This window comes from Pyrus communis, chromosome 1 (genome assembly GCF_963583255.1).
Source record: "Pyrus communis chromosome 1, drPyrComm1.1, whole genome shotgun sequence".
In the NCBI taxonomy this organism is placed as follows: domain Eukaryota; kingdom Viridiplantae; phylum Streptophyta; class Magnoliopsida; order Rosales; family Rosaceae; genus Pyrus; species Pyrus communis.
The window spans coordinates 33,928,621-33,947,842 of NC_084803.1; the positions used below are offsets into that span (position 1 = coordinate 33,928,621).

Sequence of the window (19,222 nt, forward strand, 5' to 3'; positions counted from 1 at the left end):
GGGTGTCCTTCTAAACAAGGCCAATTCTAATGTTTGTAGAACCTGAACTCCCTGAACAACAACCCACAATTAAAAGGACCAAAATTAGGGACTAAAAATTGAATTGGGGTGTGGGTTTTGCAATTTGCATAATAAAATTTGATGGGTTTGTGGTGAAAATTCGAATGGAGGTGTAGAAAACGGGAAAAATTACAAATTTTAAAGGGGTTTGCATGTGGAACACAACATATACCTATTAAAATTTGGACCAAGAAAAACAAATAATGGATAATAGTGCTCAAATTTGAACAACTTATAAAAATAAATAAAAAAAAATTAAAAAAAAATTGAGTCATGTCCCATTCCACCCATAAAATTGTACCAAACAACAGACGGAACATGGGTATTTTAGTCATTTTAATCTTTTGGTTCCGTTCCGTCCATGTGCTACCAAATGCAGGACAGAACAACTGTTCTGTTCCGTCCTGCGCGTACCAAACATAACACAAAACATCCGTTCCATCCCGTCTCATCCCGTCCGCGTACCAAACGCTACCTGAGAGGTCCAGGAGATAGGGAAGAAAGGACACGCGATTGGGGGGAAAAGGAGTGGGGAGTCCCATTGGGCAGAAATTCAAGAGAAAATATTAAAATAATAATATAAACATTTCGAAAAATATATAAAATAGTACTTTTTCACAAAAGCAGTTCTTTGATTCGTAGTTCTGTAAAATCTTTATCGTAATTTTGATTTCGATTTCGTTTGTGCTTACACGTTCGTACCGTTGCATATATTGAGAGTGTTATAAAATAATATCGCATATGTGTCACGAAATGACAGTCAACGAAAATCAATAATTTCTATTGTAGGGGCATTTTCATAAATTTACATTTTTTGAATTTATAAAATCGTGAAATTAGGATCTCATCGTCACACAAAAAAGTATATTCTTAATCACTTGAAGTACATTTCATTTCTTAAACTTTTGTAGTTTAGAATGCATAATCTATAAAAGCTTTATTTACATAAGAAAAGAAAGAAAATGAGGAGACAAGATTGATTTGTGCTAAAATAATATTGCACAGGCAAAATCACATCCCAGAACTAATTTTGGGAGAGGTTTTGTTTGTTTGCAAGTAAAACAAGTAGATGTTTTTAACCTTTTACCCTCCAAAACAAGTTCAAGAACGTTCTACTAGTTAGTACAATAATAGTAGGTTGAAGATTACCTCAGTGAAAATGAGGTCCTTGAATTATTTTTCGGTAAAATAAGTCCTTAAAGTCATTAAGAATTGCTAATTTCATCCCTCCTACTATATTAAAAATTATTTTATCCACTTTTTTATCAACTTAAGTCACTTGATACACTTTAAAGTGTAATACCGTCATTTTCTTGCGTATAAGCCCTTAACATTTCATACAGGTTGTGAATCTAAGGTCTAATTTTTACCCTCAAAAGTTAACTCCATACACTATTTCTTTATGTATAATTACTAATCTACCATCTAATGTGTATCACATGCACATACATTGACTTAAGTTGACGGAAAATTGAATATAATAACTTGGAATCTAATATTAGGGATGTAATTAGCATATTTTTATAATTCAATGACTGATTTTCCACACAAAAAAAAAAATTAAGAATTTAACTTTCACTCAGGTAATTATTCAAGAACTAAATTGGTAGTTCACTCATAATAATAATGTTTAAAAGTGGTCCAACGTTAGTTGTGTACAAATCATGTGGTGAAACGTTGGGGAAAATATTTATATTTCGACAAGCAAACCATTTTTGAGGAATGATGTAATCATAAATTTTTAATTTAAATGGACGTGCAGGGCTTTTGTTTTTTTTTTCTTTTTTGATAGACATGAGGCGTGTGGGGATTGCTGCGCTATTTAATTTACGGTGTGCATGCAGTTCATTTCATTTATTAGTGAAATATTTAGGTTTAAATTTGGTTAACGAATCAACTGAATTAAATTATTATAGTTGATTTATTATGTGACTTGAACCTATATCATTATTTTTAGTGTAAATTATATCATTATAATATTTTTTTAAAGTCATGCTACGTTATAACAGTTTGAATACCTGGAAAAAATCATTTATCTCTGTCTTCATCTTTATGTACTTGGAATTTTATGAGTTGTCTATTACAATCCTGGTGTTGAATATTTCAAGAATATATATATATATAGAGGATCTGGTGCTGCATTGTGCAGCATGTGTATGCATGATAAAGGGTGTTGCAGTGCGCAGCAAATGTAATTAGTTGAATGGTTACAACTTTTAGTTAAAAGACATAATGCTTACTCAAATTATATGAGTAGAATTAAAAAAAATATATATAAATAATCAAAATTTATTTTCTGAAAATATTAAATAGAAGACATGTTTTTTGGGTAAACACTATTAAGAAGAGTTGTGTATCTTCAACTAAAATGAAAAGGCTCAGTAAACGGGTACTTTGATGTCTATAAATACATGTTTGTGGCATAATGTTTCATACACAATTTCAAAAATTTATTTCTCCATTCCTTACTCTCTTCTCTCTCCATCACATTCATAGAATTTCTTTCTAGTTATTTCCAAGGGAATATAATTCGGTTTTGCTAATCGAATATTCCATACTTTGTTGTATACTAGAAGTGATTTGCCAAGAACCCTTTAGCAAACTCATTCGAGTAGGGGTAAAAAACACTTTAAGGAAACGATTCAAGTCGTACCTCAAAGTCAATCTTTGGATTATTCTCCATAATTCTACATTTTCATTAACAATCTTAAAGTGTTATTTTCATCATAGGAGAACAAGTCCGATAACATGGCTTTGAAGATTATAAATCAAGATGTCTACAAGCTAGACAAATTTGATGGATCAAACTTCATCGGATGGAAAGACAAAATGCGTTTCATGCTTACTGTTCTAAATGTCATATATGTGTTGGACTCGAAATTGGAGCTTATCGATGATCCAAGTGACAAAGATACGGAAAAAATAGTTGTTGATCGAAAGAAACGTGAAGAAGATGAATTGGTATGTAGATGACACATCTTGGGCACATTGTCTGATCGCTTATATGACCTGTATGCACACATTCAATCTCCGAAAGAAATTTGGGGAGCACTTGAACACAAGTATACAACGGAGAAAAGAGGTACCGATAAATTTTTAATGTTCAAATATTATGAGTTCACTATGTTTGATAACAAACCCATCCTAGACCAAGTTCATGAATTATTGGTCTTGGTCTCAAAGCTTCGTGAACTTAAAATAGTTATTCGGGATCATATGATAGTTGTGGCTATTATGGCAAAATTACCCCAAACATGGAATAATTATAGAAAGAAACTTCTACACATGATGGAAGATATTAGTTTGGAGGATTTGCAAAAGGGTATTGAAATTGAAGAAGAAACTAGAAATCGTGATAAGAATTTTGCAAATCAAGATTTCTCCAAAGTTCACATTGTCGAAGGAAACAAATACAAAAAGAACTTCAAAGTCAAATTTGACAAATGGAAGTTTAAGAAGATCAATTCCAACAACAATCAAAAGAATGCAAATGGTCTGCTACCATTGTGGAAAGAAAGGTCATCACATTCGTGATTGTAGACACAGAAAAGTAAGTGAGGAATATGTCAATAAGACCAATAATGCAAATATGGTGCAAAACTCTGGAATTGATAACATTGTTGCAATGGTATCAATGATGCATATTGGCATGATTACCGAACTGAATATGGCAACAGCAATAAAATCCTTTGATTGGTGGCTCGACTCAGGAACTACTATACATGTGTGCAATGACAAGGCACAATTCATGACATATGAAGCATCAACGAACAATCAAGAGGCTTTAATGGGGAATCATAATTCTACCAAAGTTATAAGAAAATGAACCGTTGAACTTCAGTTTACTTCTGAGAAGAAATTAATGTTGCATAATGTACTGCATGTTCCAGAAATTAGAAAAAATCTTGTGTCTGCAAATTTATTATGTAAGAACTGTACAAAGACTGTTCTAGAGTCCGACAAGTTAATAATGTTGAAAAATGGAATGTTTGTTGGGAAGGGGTACTCTTGTGATGGGATGTTCAAACTAAGTATTAATAATAAAGTGAATTCTTCTGCTTGTATTGTTGAATCTTCCTCTCATTTATGGCATTTACGTTTAGTATATATAAATTTTAGATCTTTAAAATACATGCGCACACTTGGTTTAATTGCTTGTAATGATGATTATAATGATAAATGTGAAACATGTATTCAAGCGAAAATGACTAAGAAACATATTCCAACTACTGAAAGAAATACAAATTTATTAGACTTAATACATTCTGACATATATGAATTTAATGGTGTTTTAACAAGAGGAGGAAAAAGATATTTTATCACATTTATAGATGATTGTTCTAAGTTCACTTATGTTTATTTATTGTGTAATAAAGATGAAGCCTTTGAGTGTTTTAAGCGCTATAAAGCTGAAGTTGAAAACCAAAACGGAAGGAAAATTAAATGCATTCGTTGTGATAGAGGTGGTGAATATTTTTCATATGAATTTGATATTTTTTGTGAAGAGCATAGTGTTATACATCAAAGAACTGCACCATACACCACAACAAAATGGTTTGGCAAAAAGAAAAAATAGGACACTCACCGAAATGATTAATTCTATGATAATTAATGCTAATACTCCAAAATATTTATGGGGTGAAGCATTGTTTATTGCATGCCATATACACAATAGAATTACATCTACAAAGACATATGTGTCACCATATGAAATTTGGAAATGAAGAAAACTAAATTTGTCATATTTGAGAGTATGGGGTTGTGTAGCTTTTTACAAGGCACTGGACCCTAAGAGATCCAAGTTGGGTCCAAGAGGAATTAAAAGCATATTTGTAGGATATGCAGAAAATTCAAAGGCATATAGATTGCTTAATTTAGACTCAAATACAATAGTTGAGTCTAGAGATGTCGAATTTATAGAAAATAAATTCTATAACGATTACTCAATGTCTGGAAAAGAGAATGATCAAACACTTTTCTCTAATCCGGCTAGTAGTCATTCTCAAGGTGAGAAAAGAAAACAATTTGAAACTATTAATGAACCAAGGAAAAGCCAAAGAGTAAGAAAAGAAAAGACTCTAGGCTCTGATTTTATTTCATCTCAATCTATTGTATTTTTAGTTGAAGGAAATAGAACACAGGTTCTAAAAAAATACCCATATTGTTGAATGTTGAAGATGATCCTAAAAGTCTAAGCGAAACAATGACTTTAAGAGATGCAGCTTTCTGGAAAGAGGCTATAGATGATGAATTTGAATCATTGATATCTAATCAGACATGGGTTTTAGTAGACTTGCCTCAAGGATCAAAAGCAATAGGTTGTAAGTGGGTATTTAGAAGAAAATACAATACAGATTGGTCTATTCAGACATTTAAAGCTAGGCTGGTTGCCAAAGGTTTTAAGCAAAAAAAGGGAATAGACTATTTTGATACGTATGAACCAGTAGCTATGCTCACATCAATTAGAATATTGTTTGCATTGACATCTTTATATAATTTGCATGTGCATCAAATGGATGTGAAAACGACTTTTTTAAATGGTGATTTAGATGAAGAAGTCTATATGGAACAACCAGAAGGGTTTGTTCTCCCTAGGAATGAAAAGAAGGTTTGTAAATTAGTAAAGTCATTATATGGATTGAAGCAAGCACCAAAACAATGGCATGAAAAGTTTGATTTTGTCATTTTATCATATGGATTTAGACATAACAGTGTTGATAAATGCATATACTCTAAATTCACAAATGATTATGGTGTTGTTATATGTTTATATGTCGATGACTAGCTAATTTTTGGTACAAACATGAAAGGTGTATCTAAAACTAAAGAGTATCTAAATTCAAAATTTAAGATGAAAGACTTGAATATACTATCTTGGGAATTAAAGTTAGGAAACATAATAGGGGTTACGCTTTGTGTCAGTCACATTACATAGAAAAATTGCTTTTTAAGTTTAAGCATCTACAAATAAAAGAAGCAAATACCCCTTATGACCCTAGTGCAACTTTGCTTAATAATTCTGGTAGGTCCGTTGCACAGCTTGAGTATGCTAGTGTAATCGGAAGTTTAATGTATGCCATGCATTGTACCAGACTAGATATCGCATTTGGAGTAAGCAAACTTTCTAGATACACTAGTCATCCAAGTACTGCTCATTGGAAAGCAATAAATAGAATTTTTGGTTATCTTAAAATAACTATAAACCTGAGTTTAACTTACTATGAGTTTCCAGCAGTACTTGAAAGATATTCAGATGCAAGTTGGATAACAAGTGCTAATGATAATAAGTCTACATCAAGGTGGATTTTTGCAATCACCGGAGGAGCAATATCTTGAGCTTCGAAGAAGCAAACATGTATAGCACATTCAACTATGGAATCTGAATTTATAGCATTAGCGGCAGCAGGTAAAGAAGCGGAATGGATTAGAAATTTGTTATTGGAAATAGAGTTGTGGCCACAACCAATGCCATCCATTTCTTTATACTGTGATAGTAAGGCTACTTTGTCTAGAGCATACAATAAGGTATACAATGGAAAGTCTAGACATATTAGCTTGAGACATGAATATGTCAAGCAATTAATAATTGATGGAGTTATTAATATTGTTTATGTTAAATCAAGTAATAACTTGGCAGATCCGTTAACGAAAGCACTTTCAAGAGTTTTGGTAGTTAGTACATCTAGTGGAATGGGGTTAAAACCCTTTACTGAAAATTAGCCACCGATAATGGTAACCCGACTTTCTCTAGAACATCACTAGTTTAAAAGTTTAATGAGTAATAACAAGTTATTGATAAGTGGTTGTAAAAGCACTAAAAATTAATATATAGCTCATTCCAGGATGATCAGTGCAAGTCTGCTACGTTTAGGAGGATAAGTTTTATCTCTTAATGAGGTTATTTGTAGTTATGTCTATAGTAGCAGGGACATGGGCAGGAACCTCACCTATATGAATATAAGAAGTGGTGTTGCTTCTGCCAAGAGTTGGGTTTTCTCTTGTAAATGTTTATGAAACCAGGATGAAGCACAAGACCATAATAATGTTTAATTAGTTCAGAAATTTCTTTAAGGAAAAAAGATATAATCATGTATGTAGTGATTCCGGTTTTAACATAAGAATAGGTGGTTTAAATTTAGGTCACCATCGCATTCGTTATAACTTTGAATTACTTACACTAATTAAAGGTTTAATTCGAAAGACACCTTTATTAGATGCATGATTATATCGATATGCTTGTGATTAATTTAAAAGAGAAAAGTATTGTAATACCATTTATTATATATTCTTAAAATAGGGAAGAATTGTTGAATATTTCAAGAATATATATATATGATTTGGTGTTGCATTGTGCAGCATGTGTGTGTATGATAAAGGGTGCTACAGTACACAACAAATGTAATTAGTTGAATGGTTACAACTTTTAGTTAAAAGACATGATACTTATTGAAATTGTATGAGTAGAATTAAAAATATATATATATATAAATAATCAAAATTTATTTTCTGAAAATATTAAATAGAAGACATATCTTTTGGGTAAACACTATTAAGAAGAGTTGTGTATCTTCAACTAAAATGAAAGGGCTCGATGAATGGGTACTTTGCTGTCTATAAATACATGTTTGTGACATAATGTTTTATACACAATTTCAGAAATTTATTTCTACATTCCTTACTCTCTTCTCTCTCCATCACATTCATACAATTTCTTTCTAGTTATTTCTAAGAGAGTATAATTCGGTTTTGCTAATCGAATATTCCATACTTTGTTGTATCTTGGAAGTGATTTGCCAAGAACCCTTTAGCAAACTCATTCGAGTGGGGGCAAATAACACTTTAAGAAAACGATTCAAGTCATACCTCAAAGTCAATCTTGGGATTATTCTCCATAATTCTACATTTTCATTAACACCTGGAAACCAAACGAGCTTAAGAAACAAAGAATCAGAATATTTAAACTTGGGACCTTGGATACAAAAGTGTATATTCTTAATCACTTGAGCTACAGTTTCTTTGTTAAACTTTTGTAGTTTGGAACGTATAATCTAATAAAAGCTTTATTTCCAAAAGAAAAGAAAGAAAATGACGAGATAAGTTTGATTTGTACTAAATAATAGGGATGTGATATTCACACATTCTGTGTTAACTTCTCGCACACATTCTTAATTTTCAACCGTTAGATCGAATGAATTAAAAAGAAAATCAAAGGACAAAAATAATAATGCTCAAAAGGTGGTCCAATGTTAGCTGTGTAAAAATCATATTGGGTGGGGAAAATATTTATATTTTCAATTTAAATGAGCCTGTGGAGCTTTGTTTTTTTTAATTTTTTTTATTGTCTCTTTATTTTTTGATACAGACATGAGACGTGTGGGGCTTATCAAAAGAGTCATTCTTCTTTGTTATTTAATAGTTTTATTATGTTTTATTACTAAAATATATAGGTTTAAATCTTGTTGACTAATGGGGCCGAACCAAATAATTATAGTTAATGTATTGTGGTGATCATTTTTAGTGTAAATTCTATCGTTATAAATTTTATTTTTATTTTTATTTTTTTTAAGTCATGCTGCTTTATAACAGTTGAATACAATATTGCAATAAGTGTGAATAGTGTCATAATTTCGGGGGAGACTAATAGCGAAACTTTTGTTGAATTCAAGGACATAAATTGATGGAATTTTTTTTCTAGGACATATTCTAAAGTCGGGTGCAAGCTCAGGGAAGAATTCTCATTTTCACCTTTTTAAATCTTTCTTTACTTATAAAAACAGATGAATACTTGTATTATGTAGAAAGATTTACAATATATGAAGCTATCGATTGAAATGTAAATGTAAATATTGTTGATGTGCAAATGTATTTGTTGGTAAATTCAAGTTGTTAGGATTTAATGTGATGCTTAGTCTATGTGATGATAGAATAGTTGGAAAATAGCATATGTGGTAAAAATAAAAAAAGAATTTAAGCCATAGTGGTGAAGTTTGTTAGTATTTATGCCCAAAATTAAAACTTCCGTCAACTCTCCGTTAATTATTAACATGTGAGCTACACATATTAGGCTAAAATGGAATTCTCTGTCAATTGTTAGCATGTGGGGCTTACATATGAGGATCACTTTATTTTTTTTTGTCTCAAATGTGAGCTTCATGTGCTAACAATTAATGGAGAGTTGACGAAATTTTCAATTTTGAGCCTAAATCCAAATAGACTTCACCACAGGGACTTCAATCCTCAATTTTTTTTTTTTTTTAATCACAGTAGCTATCTTCCAATTATCCTATCACCACATGGACTATACTGTTTTTAATTCAAGTTGTTAGGATTTAATGTGAGCCATTAGATCATAGTCCATGTGGTCTCTTACATTAGATTTCATTGAGTCATAACTCATGACAAGTGTAATCATATCAAAAGATGACTTAAGATTGAACGGCTAGGATGATTTTGTATGATGTGATAGAGTGATAGAGTGATAGAGTGATTTTACATGAAACCGGATGTATACCCCCATGCATCTGTATCGTCACGAGAGGACGGAGATAGATAGATGAGGATATATTTCGTGTCTCTCCCGCACGACTCTGCTACACACTCAAGAAGCACCACGGTGTCATGTTTTCGATCCTACTGAAGACCGCACGGGTTAGGCGAACATGATCCCCGAGGCATAACCACAGAATAAACATCAAAACAATGGCCTGAGCATGCTACTACTTGTATCCCCTTGTCCAAACGGGTACACAATATATCAGGATTCCCAAACCAAACGAGCTGCATATCGTAGCCATGGCATATGCGTATGCTCTCCAAGGGTATTTGCTTTCTCTCATCGCATTGAACTCAGCAATGAAGGTAGAAACAGTACTCAGGCAACCCAGAAATCCAAATTGTATGCCTGTTACAACAATGTCGCAAGTCCTAGTATTCACCTGCAAAAACAAATAGTTCTGCGCGTCAGATTTTCTATTAAAAAGGAAAAAACCGTGGGCATGGATCAAGACAATGTATGACAAAGGTAATGCAGTTGGAAAAACATTGCAAAAGAAAATAGTACAGTTCAAGAATTCCCCAAGAAGCATTAAAAACCTCGACGAGAAAAAAAAAAAAAAAAAAAAACCCAAAATAACAAATTTAGCCGTTTATAATATGACAATTATATGTGAACCGTACGCTTCCTGGACACGAGACAATAACACACGAAAGGTAATGGTGAGGATGAAGTCATGGAGTGGATGTGGACAGAGATCATATCATAAGAGCTTACTGCTTTCTTCACAGTAGACAGGGCTGCCATTACACAAGCAGCAGAAACATTGGCAATTAAAGTACCAAATGGAACCCATTTCAACAAACCCGTCTTTCCTAATCCACGTCCATTAAGCCGGGCTAAGAACCACCGGATCCACACACCAAAAGGTCCAACTATGCAACCCAACCATAGTTGCGCCTCGCTGCTGCTACTGTTAAATTCCTCTCTGAACTGTATTCCACCTATACTCCACAGAGAACTTAGCATCAGCAACAACACTGCTAAAGCTACCAAGTGACGCTTGTAGCTGTCAACCCTCCACCTCCTTCTAGAGCTGGTAATACCACAGACTGAGTTCCTCTCAAGAATCTGCCTAAAACCCTTTGCTGTCTCTACCCCAAAAATGATGGAGTAGGCCACAAGAAACAAACCTGACATCCGTCACATAAAAGAGGATCTCATATTAGTCCTTTGATTTGAGCTACATTGGATTTGTGATTTACCCATGGATAAGTTTCGAATAGGCTCAAAGAAAGAAACCAGCTAGGTTGAAATGAAATTTAAATATCCTGCTTGCCAAAGCGATCTACATGTCTACTGCAGCAATTCTTTAGAATATGACATCTTACCTATCAAAAAGCCGAGCACAGCAAAAACCCAATGTCCTTCAACACTGAGTTCAACCATTTTCTGGTTCCAACCACTGAAAGTTGTAAGGCTTCCCAAGTAACCAGTTGATAATCCGATGACCAAATAATCTGACACATAGGATATATCTCCTTTGAAAACAACACCAAACCACCCCATCAAGAAAGAGCCAACCTACAAAAATGCATTAGAAACAAAAATTTGAGTTGGAACATCATCCAGCATTTTCGGCATCACAACCCTTAAGAAATATGGCATAAAAAAATTTAAAAGATGATGGGAAAAAAGTATGAAAAGAAAGGTCTTAAGAAACTTGATAATACTTCGGTGATCATCGTACTGTGTGCATCACAAGTCCCTCCCAATACTCATAAGTAACAGCTTTACAGAAAACATGTTTATTAACACAACACTACCGAATAAAGGGCATAATCATTTGTGTGTGTGTGTTCGTGTGCATGAGAGAGAGAGAGAGAGACCATATTAGAAGGAAGATCAAGGTAGAGAATGGTTTCGTCGCCTGTTACACCTACAACTCCAGGGCCAAACAATTTTTGCAGAAGATATCTCGTTAAGACCTGCATACTGTAGCATGTCAAATAATCTATTTAACATCTAGGTATCCAGATTTGAAGAAAGATCTAAGAAGATGTATTACAGTGACATATTCAATTTTTTCAAGACAAAACAGAAATATGAACATGCCAGTGCATGATCAAACATTTTTGAGAACATAACTTATATAATTTTAGAGTACAATAGACCGGATACAATTTGTCAGCATACCAATTACACAGATTTTCCACCAAAAAAAAAAAAGAAAAAAAGCAAGAAAAAGTTCGCAATACAATTTGCCAAACGAATACAACAACTGTTGGAAATTCAATACCAACAACAACAGCTATAAACCCAACACATATTAGGACTCAAACAAAATGTACATCGGTATATAGTAAGAAACAGAGTTAACTGTGTTACCCCAAGAATGCCAAAAACTGCTAAATGAGTCATGCATGAACCATATTCGAAGAATTTTGGCAACCTTATTGTATTTTCCTGCATATCAAAAGAAAATAATTTAAGTTACTACCATGATTCAACAAAAAAAAAAAAAAACTCTTAACATGTTATGATCAATGAAAAAGAAAACCAAATCTCCTGTCCATGTTCAAGGATCTCCAACAAAGATAATATACACTATGAAATGTATCAACCGAAAGCTCACTAGCGTTGGGTCCTCGGATATGATCGCATCAGTGGAAAGAGGAGATATGATTTCCTCTGGCAAGGGAGTGACAGGGGAAATTCCTTTGGATGCAACAGGGTCACGACCCCAGAATCCATAGGATTGCAGTTGAACATCCTCTGAAGGAAACAAGCAGACGCTGCCACTCTCACTGTGCCTGTTGCTGTGAAGAGCCCGATCGCCAATATCTCCTGCCTCTGACACACATTCACTTTCATTGTCATCATCTATTTGAGAAGGCTGAACATGTGATAAACTTAAGGACCGCCTCCTTAATGAAGAAGTGGCTCTGCTTGTTCGATCATTGGATACGCTTCGTCTGAGTTCAGTGTCATTAGTCCCACGGTACCCTTCCTCCATAACCACAGCACTTGATTTCTCTTGGAGCGACTTCACAAATAATAACAATAAAATCCGAATGTTGATTATTCAAAGAGCTAAAAATGAGAGGAACAAATGCAGTAGAGAAAATAATGCAATTACTGTGCTACAAGCGTTGAAATGCTACACAAACAAACTCCGTGTGTCAAAATATTCAAAGGATTTGTATACAAACAAACGGCGACAACTCCTTCAGCTTCAATAAGAATAAGCCAAGATCTCAAAAACCGAAAAAAAAAATACATATCAAGTATAATGACAGAACTGCATACATAAGCTCTAGCAGCCATGACATGAGGAAAAAGAAAGAGAAAACCGATTCGTCAATATTTCCACAAAAGCCAACAAAAGAGTACTGTTACACTGCGGAATTTTGTTTAACCACAGAAAAAAAAAAATAATTGCTCAAGCAAATGCAAAGGCCCGCCAACTAAATGAATCATAAAGTAAATTTCAGTGCCAAACAAATCACAGAATGTTTCTCAAAAAAAAGAAGACAAATCATCACAAAATCCCAGCCCGGTCTAACATTGTCATGGATTTCAACCATCCCAATAGCAACGCCTGATGAAGTTAGGATCCTGACACAGTGACATCTGATTATAACTAAGGTCCAAAAGGGACTAAATCTTTTTGATTTATACTAGGTAGCAAATTGAACAAGTTGGGACCCAATAAAAAGTTGTTTCATAACATCAAATTAGAAGCAGTAACTGTTTAATAAGCACTCAAATCTCATTTCTCTAAGGACGTGTCCTCCACTAAAGAACCCAAAACATAAAAAACCAGAAAAGCAAAATGATTACATTTTCATTGGTTGTGAACTGTTAAATTATGCACAAACCAATCAGCAAGCGAAACATTTCAGAACCCGGAATTATAAAACAATCTCATATTCTAATAACACAAGTTTAAGGTGCAAGATAGACGCATTGAAGTAAAATTAATACGAGCTTAAAATAGAAACGAGAAGAAAACGTCAAAACTCAGAGAACTTCGAAGATTAAAATATAGAGAGAAAGGGGAGTTTAAGGTACCATTGATTCTTTGAACGAGGAAAGAGGTGCCCAGAATCTATGAACGCAGAAACGCGAAAGGGCGAGTTTGGTGTTGAATGGCGGCTGTAGAGGTTGAAGGCGGCCGCAATGGGAGGAAGACAGAAAAACAAATTAAGCAGAACAAAAGATGATTGTGGGATTGAAAAGTCGAAGTCGGAAGGTTCTGAGAGAGATGAATGGAGTTTTGGGAGGCAGGGCACGTTTTGGTTTGGCGTTTGCTACGTGAATAAAAGATCGACTTTTGCCTTCATTTTACTATTTCTTCTTTTTATAATTGGTTTGAGTATTTAATTGTCTTGTTAAATAAGTTAATATAAAATATACAATTCAATTCACTTCTTTTCTTGTCTTTTCATTATTTAATTGTCTTTTATATAAATTTAAATTACCTATATGTGTGAGTCTCCTGATTTTTTTTCAGCTAGCGGTCCCTTTAAGAATAACGCTGGACTAACTAAATTTTTCAATCAAATTTTATAAATTAAACAAGTTGGATATTGATGATTTGATTATTATTTAAGTGTTGATTAACGTATTGATTTCATATTAATGAGACATTATTTGGTTTGCAAATTTGATATAAAAATTTGATCTCTCAAACATTATCCCTTCTTTAATGTAAAAATTAAAAAAGATGAACACCCACGGGAGGAAGGCATGTGATGTAATGTAACACTCACAAAAATTCCTCAATTTAAATAAGATGAATGAACACTTGGAAGAATACGGTAAAATGCACGCAACTGAGGGATTTTTTAATAACTATTTCATTACAAATTTATTATATCTCATATAAATAAGTGTCAAACATATGACATAAAAATATTAGTTAAGTAATACATAATCCTTTTATTCATTAAAATACTAAGTGACACAACTTAATTGGACAACAATCGAAAAAAATAAGCAAAATATAACATGTAAAATACATATTCTTTGAGCAGACGATATTATCTACATTAAAAGGAGATGGGGTGGGCTTAACCTCATATTGAACTAACAATAATATTGGTCAAATACCGTAGTACTAAGTAGCAACATGTAAAATACATATTAACATAGCGATAATAACTAATATTTTAAACCGTTGAAAATGGATAAGCATAATTAACACCAGACTCGAGATTATACGGCTACAATAACTCATGGGTACACACTAATAGTAAATTTAATATTATATTAATATTCAGTAAATAGATATTGAAAATGAAATGGTTCTTAAATAGGGGATAGGATTCTCTCCAGATCCTTTTTGTGGGAATTCGGAGAATCGATCAATCGTGTCTATTCATTACATCATGCGGTTAAAAATTATTTAAAATTTAAAATTAAATATAAATAGTATTTAACGAAAATTGACCGCACGATGTACGATGAACAAACACGATTCATTGATCCCCGGATCCCCACAAAGAGAATCTGGAAAGGATCCTTGTCCCTGAAATAGTCCTTAAAATAACCTTTTTTGAATTGTTTTATATATTTATTCTCCTTTTCTGTTTTCTCCGTCTCTTTCACTTCTTGCTATTAGGTTGTAACTGTTTTGTTTAAGGGCTTAGCCTTTGAATCCGAGATTCCCTTTCGGATAATTTAGATAAAATTTAGAGACTTTAATGACAAACTCCCGGTACTGTTCACTTTAACGAAAAACTATATTTTTACACTAAAATATCAATTCTGGTACTTTCATTTTACCTTTTAGTTTGTCCTTATCATTAAAACTCAAAGTTTTTAAGCTCTTTTCATTAGTTTTCTTTAAAATTTAGTATAAATTATCTCATTGTTTTTTTTTTTTTTTTGGTCAAAAGTACTTTTTATTACAAAAAAAACTTTACAATCTGACAAAAGCCCAAGGCTAACATATTAACATCCAAAAAAGGGGCCACAACAGACCAACACATCCCAAAAGCTAAGATACAATTAGGCCCAAAACGCAAAACACAAACGCCGAACCTAGAAACTTCTACCGTCTCCTTCGCCGCCCAAGGTCATCCCAAGCCGTCCAATTCCTCTTGCACAGTCAAGCAATACCTCACCAAATGCCACATCAAACTCCAATCTGCTACTTGTGCACAGCCATACAGTAAGGATAGCCAGCAACCAAAACAAGAGAAGCCAACTGTCGAGATGAATTTCGTGGAGATCCACGAACGACACTGCCGAAAAAGGCAGATAACAAGAAGAAAGTGGTGGTGTTGGAAACACCCGAGCTAGTGAAGCCACTGGAACTCTACACATAATCTCAGTAGGTTGTATGGCTAAAGATCGGAATATGGATGAACACATAGGATAGATACCGTCTGAGAAGGAGAAACCGAACATAACAATATAACAACCAAGGCTAAAAAATAGTAGGAGTAAGGAAAATAGATAAGAAGGAAAGAGAGGGGAGGACGGCAATCGACCCCGGCCGAAGCTAGGGTCCGCGCCACTGGTTTTACTGAAATTTAAAGGCCTCGCACACAAGGGTGAGAAAAACTCTCAAAAAGGGAGAATGACTCTCACTAGAGAGAGAAAAACCCAGGTTTAAAAAAAAATATAATAGTCTCTAATTATCTTATTGTTTATATAAAATATAATGGAGAGCTGATTAGTTCTCTGAAATATCAACGCAATCCAATTGAAGCATCGTCACCTTTGAACAAGAAAAGAAGAGGGCGGCCATCTGCTCCCTATGTGACATTATATGCATTTTTACACCTAGAAAGTAATAATTTCAAAACTTTAGTCCACGTTTGATGTCTATGATTAATAGAACAATGTATGGATCTGTAGAGGATAAGGGCTATATATCAAGAAAGGCAATCGTAGATGGTGGGTTACTCCACCGTTCCATGACGGGAATCGGGGCCATCACAGTTGTGTGGAAGGACAAAACGACTGAAGACAGAGCTCCATCCACAACACTCGTGGAAAGTGGGTTCCTCTACCGTTCCCTAACAGGAATTAGGGCCATCGCAAGTGCAGGGAAGTAAGAGGATGAGAGAAACATGAATAAGGAAGAGGATACGAAAAGTTAAAAGGGTGTCTGCCACCAGCCCTAAGCAGAAGCTAGAAGCCTGCTGCTAGAAAGAGGGTAAAGTTTGGGGTTTCTTCTAGGGTTTGAGAACGAGATAGAGAATAAGTATTTCTTGTGCACAAACATTCACTTGAGGAATAAGTTCAGTTTTGGATAGATCAGAATCAACTGTATATTATTTTCGATTTAAGTCAATCTAAATATCGACAGACCTACTCAGGGGCAAGGGAGTGAATCTCTATGAATGATTTCGGTGTTGGCGCTTTAAAGGTTAGAGTTGCTCTTCATATATTGCCCTCCAATTGTTTCATAAAATGCCTCAAATAGAAGCTTGGGTTGTTGGCCAGTAGGGCAGGCTTGGATTTGCCAGCAACCCACGTGGATGTTATGCGCGCAACACCTATGTTGTTTGCCGCACCCTTCCACTCTTATTATTTTTAGTATACTTGGACAAAACAACGTTGTTTTGGACCAGATTACTTTATAGAAAAAATTAAACAAATTATGTAAGGCATCTTTTACCAAAGAACCATACCAGCATTGGCTTATAACAAAAAGAAAAGAAAAACAGATCCGTATCAAACCCCAAGAATTAAGAAACCCAATTCCAGTTCAAATTGTCAAATCCCAATTCTACCAAGCTCAATCCCTAACAACCAAACTCCTACCACTCCGCTCCGATGATCATTCTAACGACCACCTAAATTCCATCCTTCAAATTCCAAAGTAAGTTCTTCATAACTTATTCAAATTAATTTCTATTTTTTTTTAATGAGTTGGTTCAAAAAAATGTTTCTTTATGAATAATTAAATTTGATGATTGATGTGGATCATAACATATAGTTTTTATTTAGATGAATTGATATGTGTGTTTTAGTGTTTGTGTTGATAAAGTGATGAAAGTTTTTATTTGGATTATTGAATGAGTTAAGTTTTGTGTTGTGATTGGTTTGTATGACTTTATCAAATTTGAGTAATCCATAACAAAATTGGTACACTTCGAATTATACAGTTATGTTACGATATTATAAAAAACAATATACAAATACTACCATGGACTATCCGGGTAGTTCAAATTCAAACGAAAGTGAGTTAGAAAAATTGTGGCTACTATACTGGCGAATCTTGGAACTCGACCTTCGATGTCAGATTATGAGCCTAATATTAGAGATCAAGTCCGAAGAGCTTATCTACAAAAAGAGTATTGTCGGCCTGTACTAAAGCCTTTCCACAAAGACTTTTTTTTGGAGTTCCTCATCTCTTTCATTCCGATTGGTATGATGAGTTTCATTGGCTAGAGTATAGTATCAGCAAGGATGCCGTGTAACCATGTGAGTGCCAATAAATATGATTTATTGATTTCTTGTCAATCAATTAACTTGGTTAACAAGTTAGTTGGTGTTGAGGAAATTATGGAATCTTGTTTTAATTAAGATTTGGAGTCCTTATTTTGTGCAACTAATCAAGAGGCCTTATTTGGTTAGACAAAATATCAATATCAATTAGGACTCTAATGTTATCCTATGATTTGGCAAATCCCCACTAATCAGTTAAAGGCCGGATTAGTGGGAGTATTTTCACTATACATAGGCAGGCCTTGTTTTCACAAAATACATGTTCGATTCTGAGCAAACCCTATTATTGTTGGAGCACTTCTGTTTGCTGAAAGTAGTAGACTCCTTCAAAACCCTGGCAATCATGGCTTTTTCTTCCTCCAGTTTATCTCCCTTTTATGTCAGTTTGGTTTATCGTATTCATGATCCAAATGTCTGGTTGTTCTTATGATTTCAGAAATATCTTAATACGGTACTAGAGCAACACAACAAGCTTAAGTCTGATTAATAGGTAATTTGTTAAATTGAAAATTTGTAGATAAATAATATTACAAAAGCATAATTTGTGTTTATTGTTCGGTTTAATATCTTTTCTAATCAATCATTTGAGACTTCATAAACATGCTTCCGCAATTTTGTATCAAAATTACATAATTATTAAGTTTCGAGCACTGGCGTCAGTGATCATGGTTTGGATTCTTGGCCATAACAACGTTTCTTGCCAAATTAAAATTTTGATTTAATTATGCTTTCAGGTTAAATTCCCTTATATATTTCTTTTTATTTTTGGATTGTGTTACTGGGTTTGATTCATCTGTTTGGGAATGATTAATTCTACATTCTTAGTGTTATCAGTGTGTTTTCAGGGTTTGGCTGGATTCGTGGCAATTGTTTCTTTTAACAATTTTAAAAGTTTGGACAAGATTATATTTGAAGGTTGTGAATTCCTGAGTATTTGTTCTTAAGGATTGTTTTGTTGATTCTTAAGTTGTTGACAAATATTTTATGGATGTTGATGGATTTTGATATCTCCTCTTAACTCTATTGAGGGATGCAGTTGCGTAAATGTGTAATATATGAGGGGTTAGGTATTGTATTTGGCTAATATTTTAATGGTGATCTTGTTTAATTGGTCAAAGGTTGGATTTATACTCTTCTATTGTCGCGATATAAATCTTTTATTGTCTCCCTCAAATTTGCACTCTGATGTTTATTTCCTCC

At 33.7% G+C, this 19,222-nt stretch overlaps 1 protein-coding gene across 1 annotated transcript; it reads right to left on the reverse strand.

Annotated features, from left to right (window-relative positions):
- Positions 1-9,209: 9,209 nt before the first annotated feature.
- On the reverse strand, positions 9,210-13,832 carry LOC137747364 (uncharacterized). The gene is made up of 7 exons (XM_068487465.1): positions 13,628-13,832; positions 12,189-12,599; positions 11,942-12,019; positions 11,443-11,541; positions 10,945-11,137; positions 10,331-10,746; positions 9,210-9,995 (listed from the first exon to the last, which is right to left on the reverse strand). Exons 1-7 carry the CDS (start codon positions 13,628-13,630, stop codon positions 9,777-9,779), a joined length of 1,419 nt encoding a protein of 472 aa, XP_068343566.1. The 5' UTR covers positions 13,631-13,832; the 3' UTR covers positions 9,210-9,776.
- Between the last annotated feature and the right edge of the window lie 5,390 nt (positions 13,833-19,222).

Bases quoted from the DNA above. Each gene is read 5' to 3' on its own strand.
- LOC137747364 (XM_068487465.1), bottom strand. The intron at 12,020-12,188 runs GTGAGCTTTCGG...TTTGATATGCAG, and splicing joins TATCCGAGGACCCAACGCTA to GAAAATACAATAAGGTTGCC. The intron at 11,138-11,442 runs GTCTCTCTCTCT...GCATTTTTGTAG, and splicing joins TTGATCTTCCTTCTAATATG to GTTGGCTCTTTCTTGATGGG.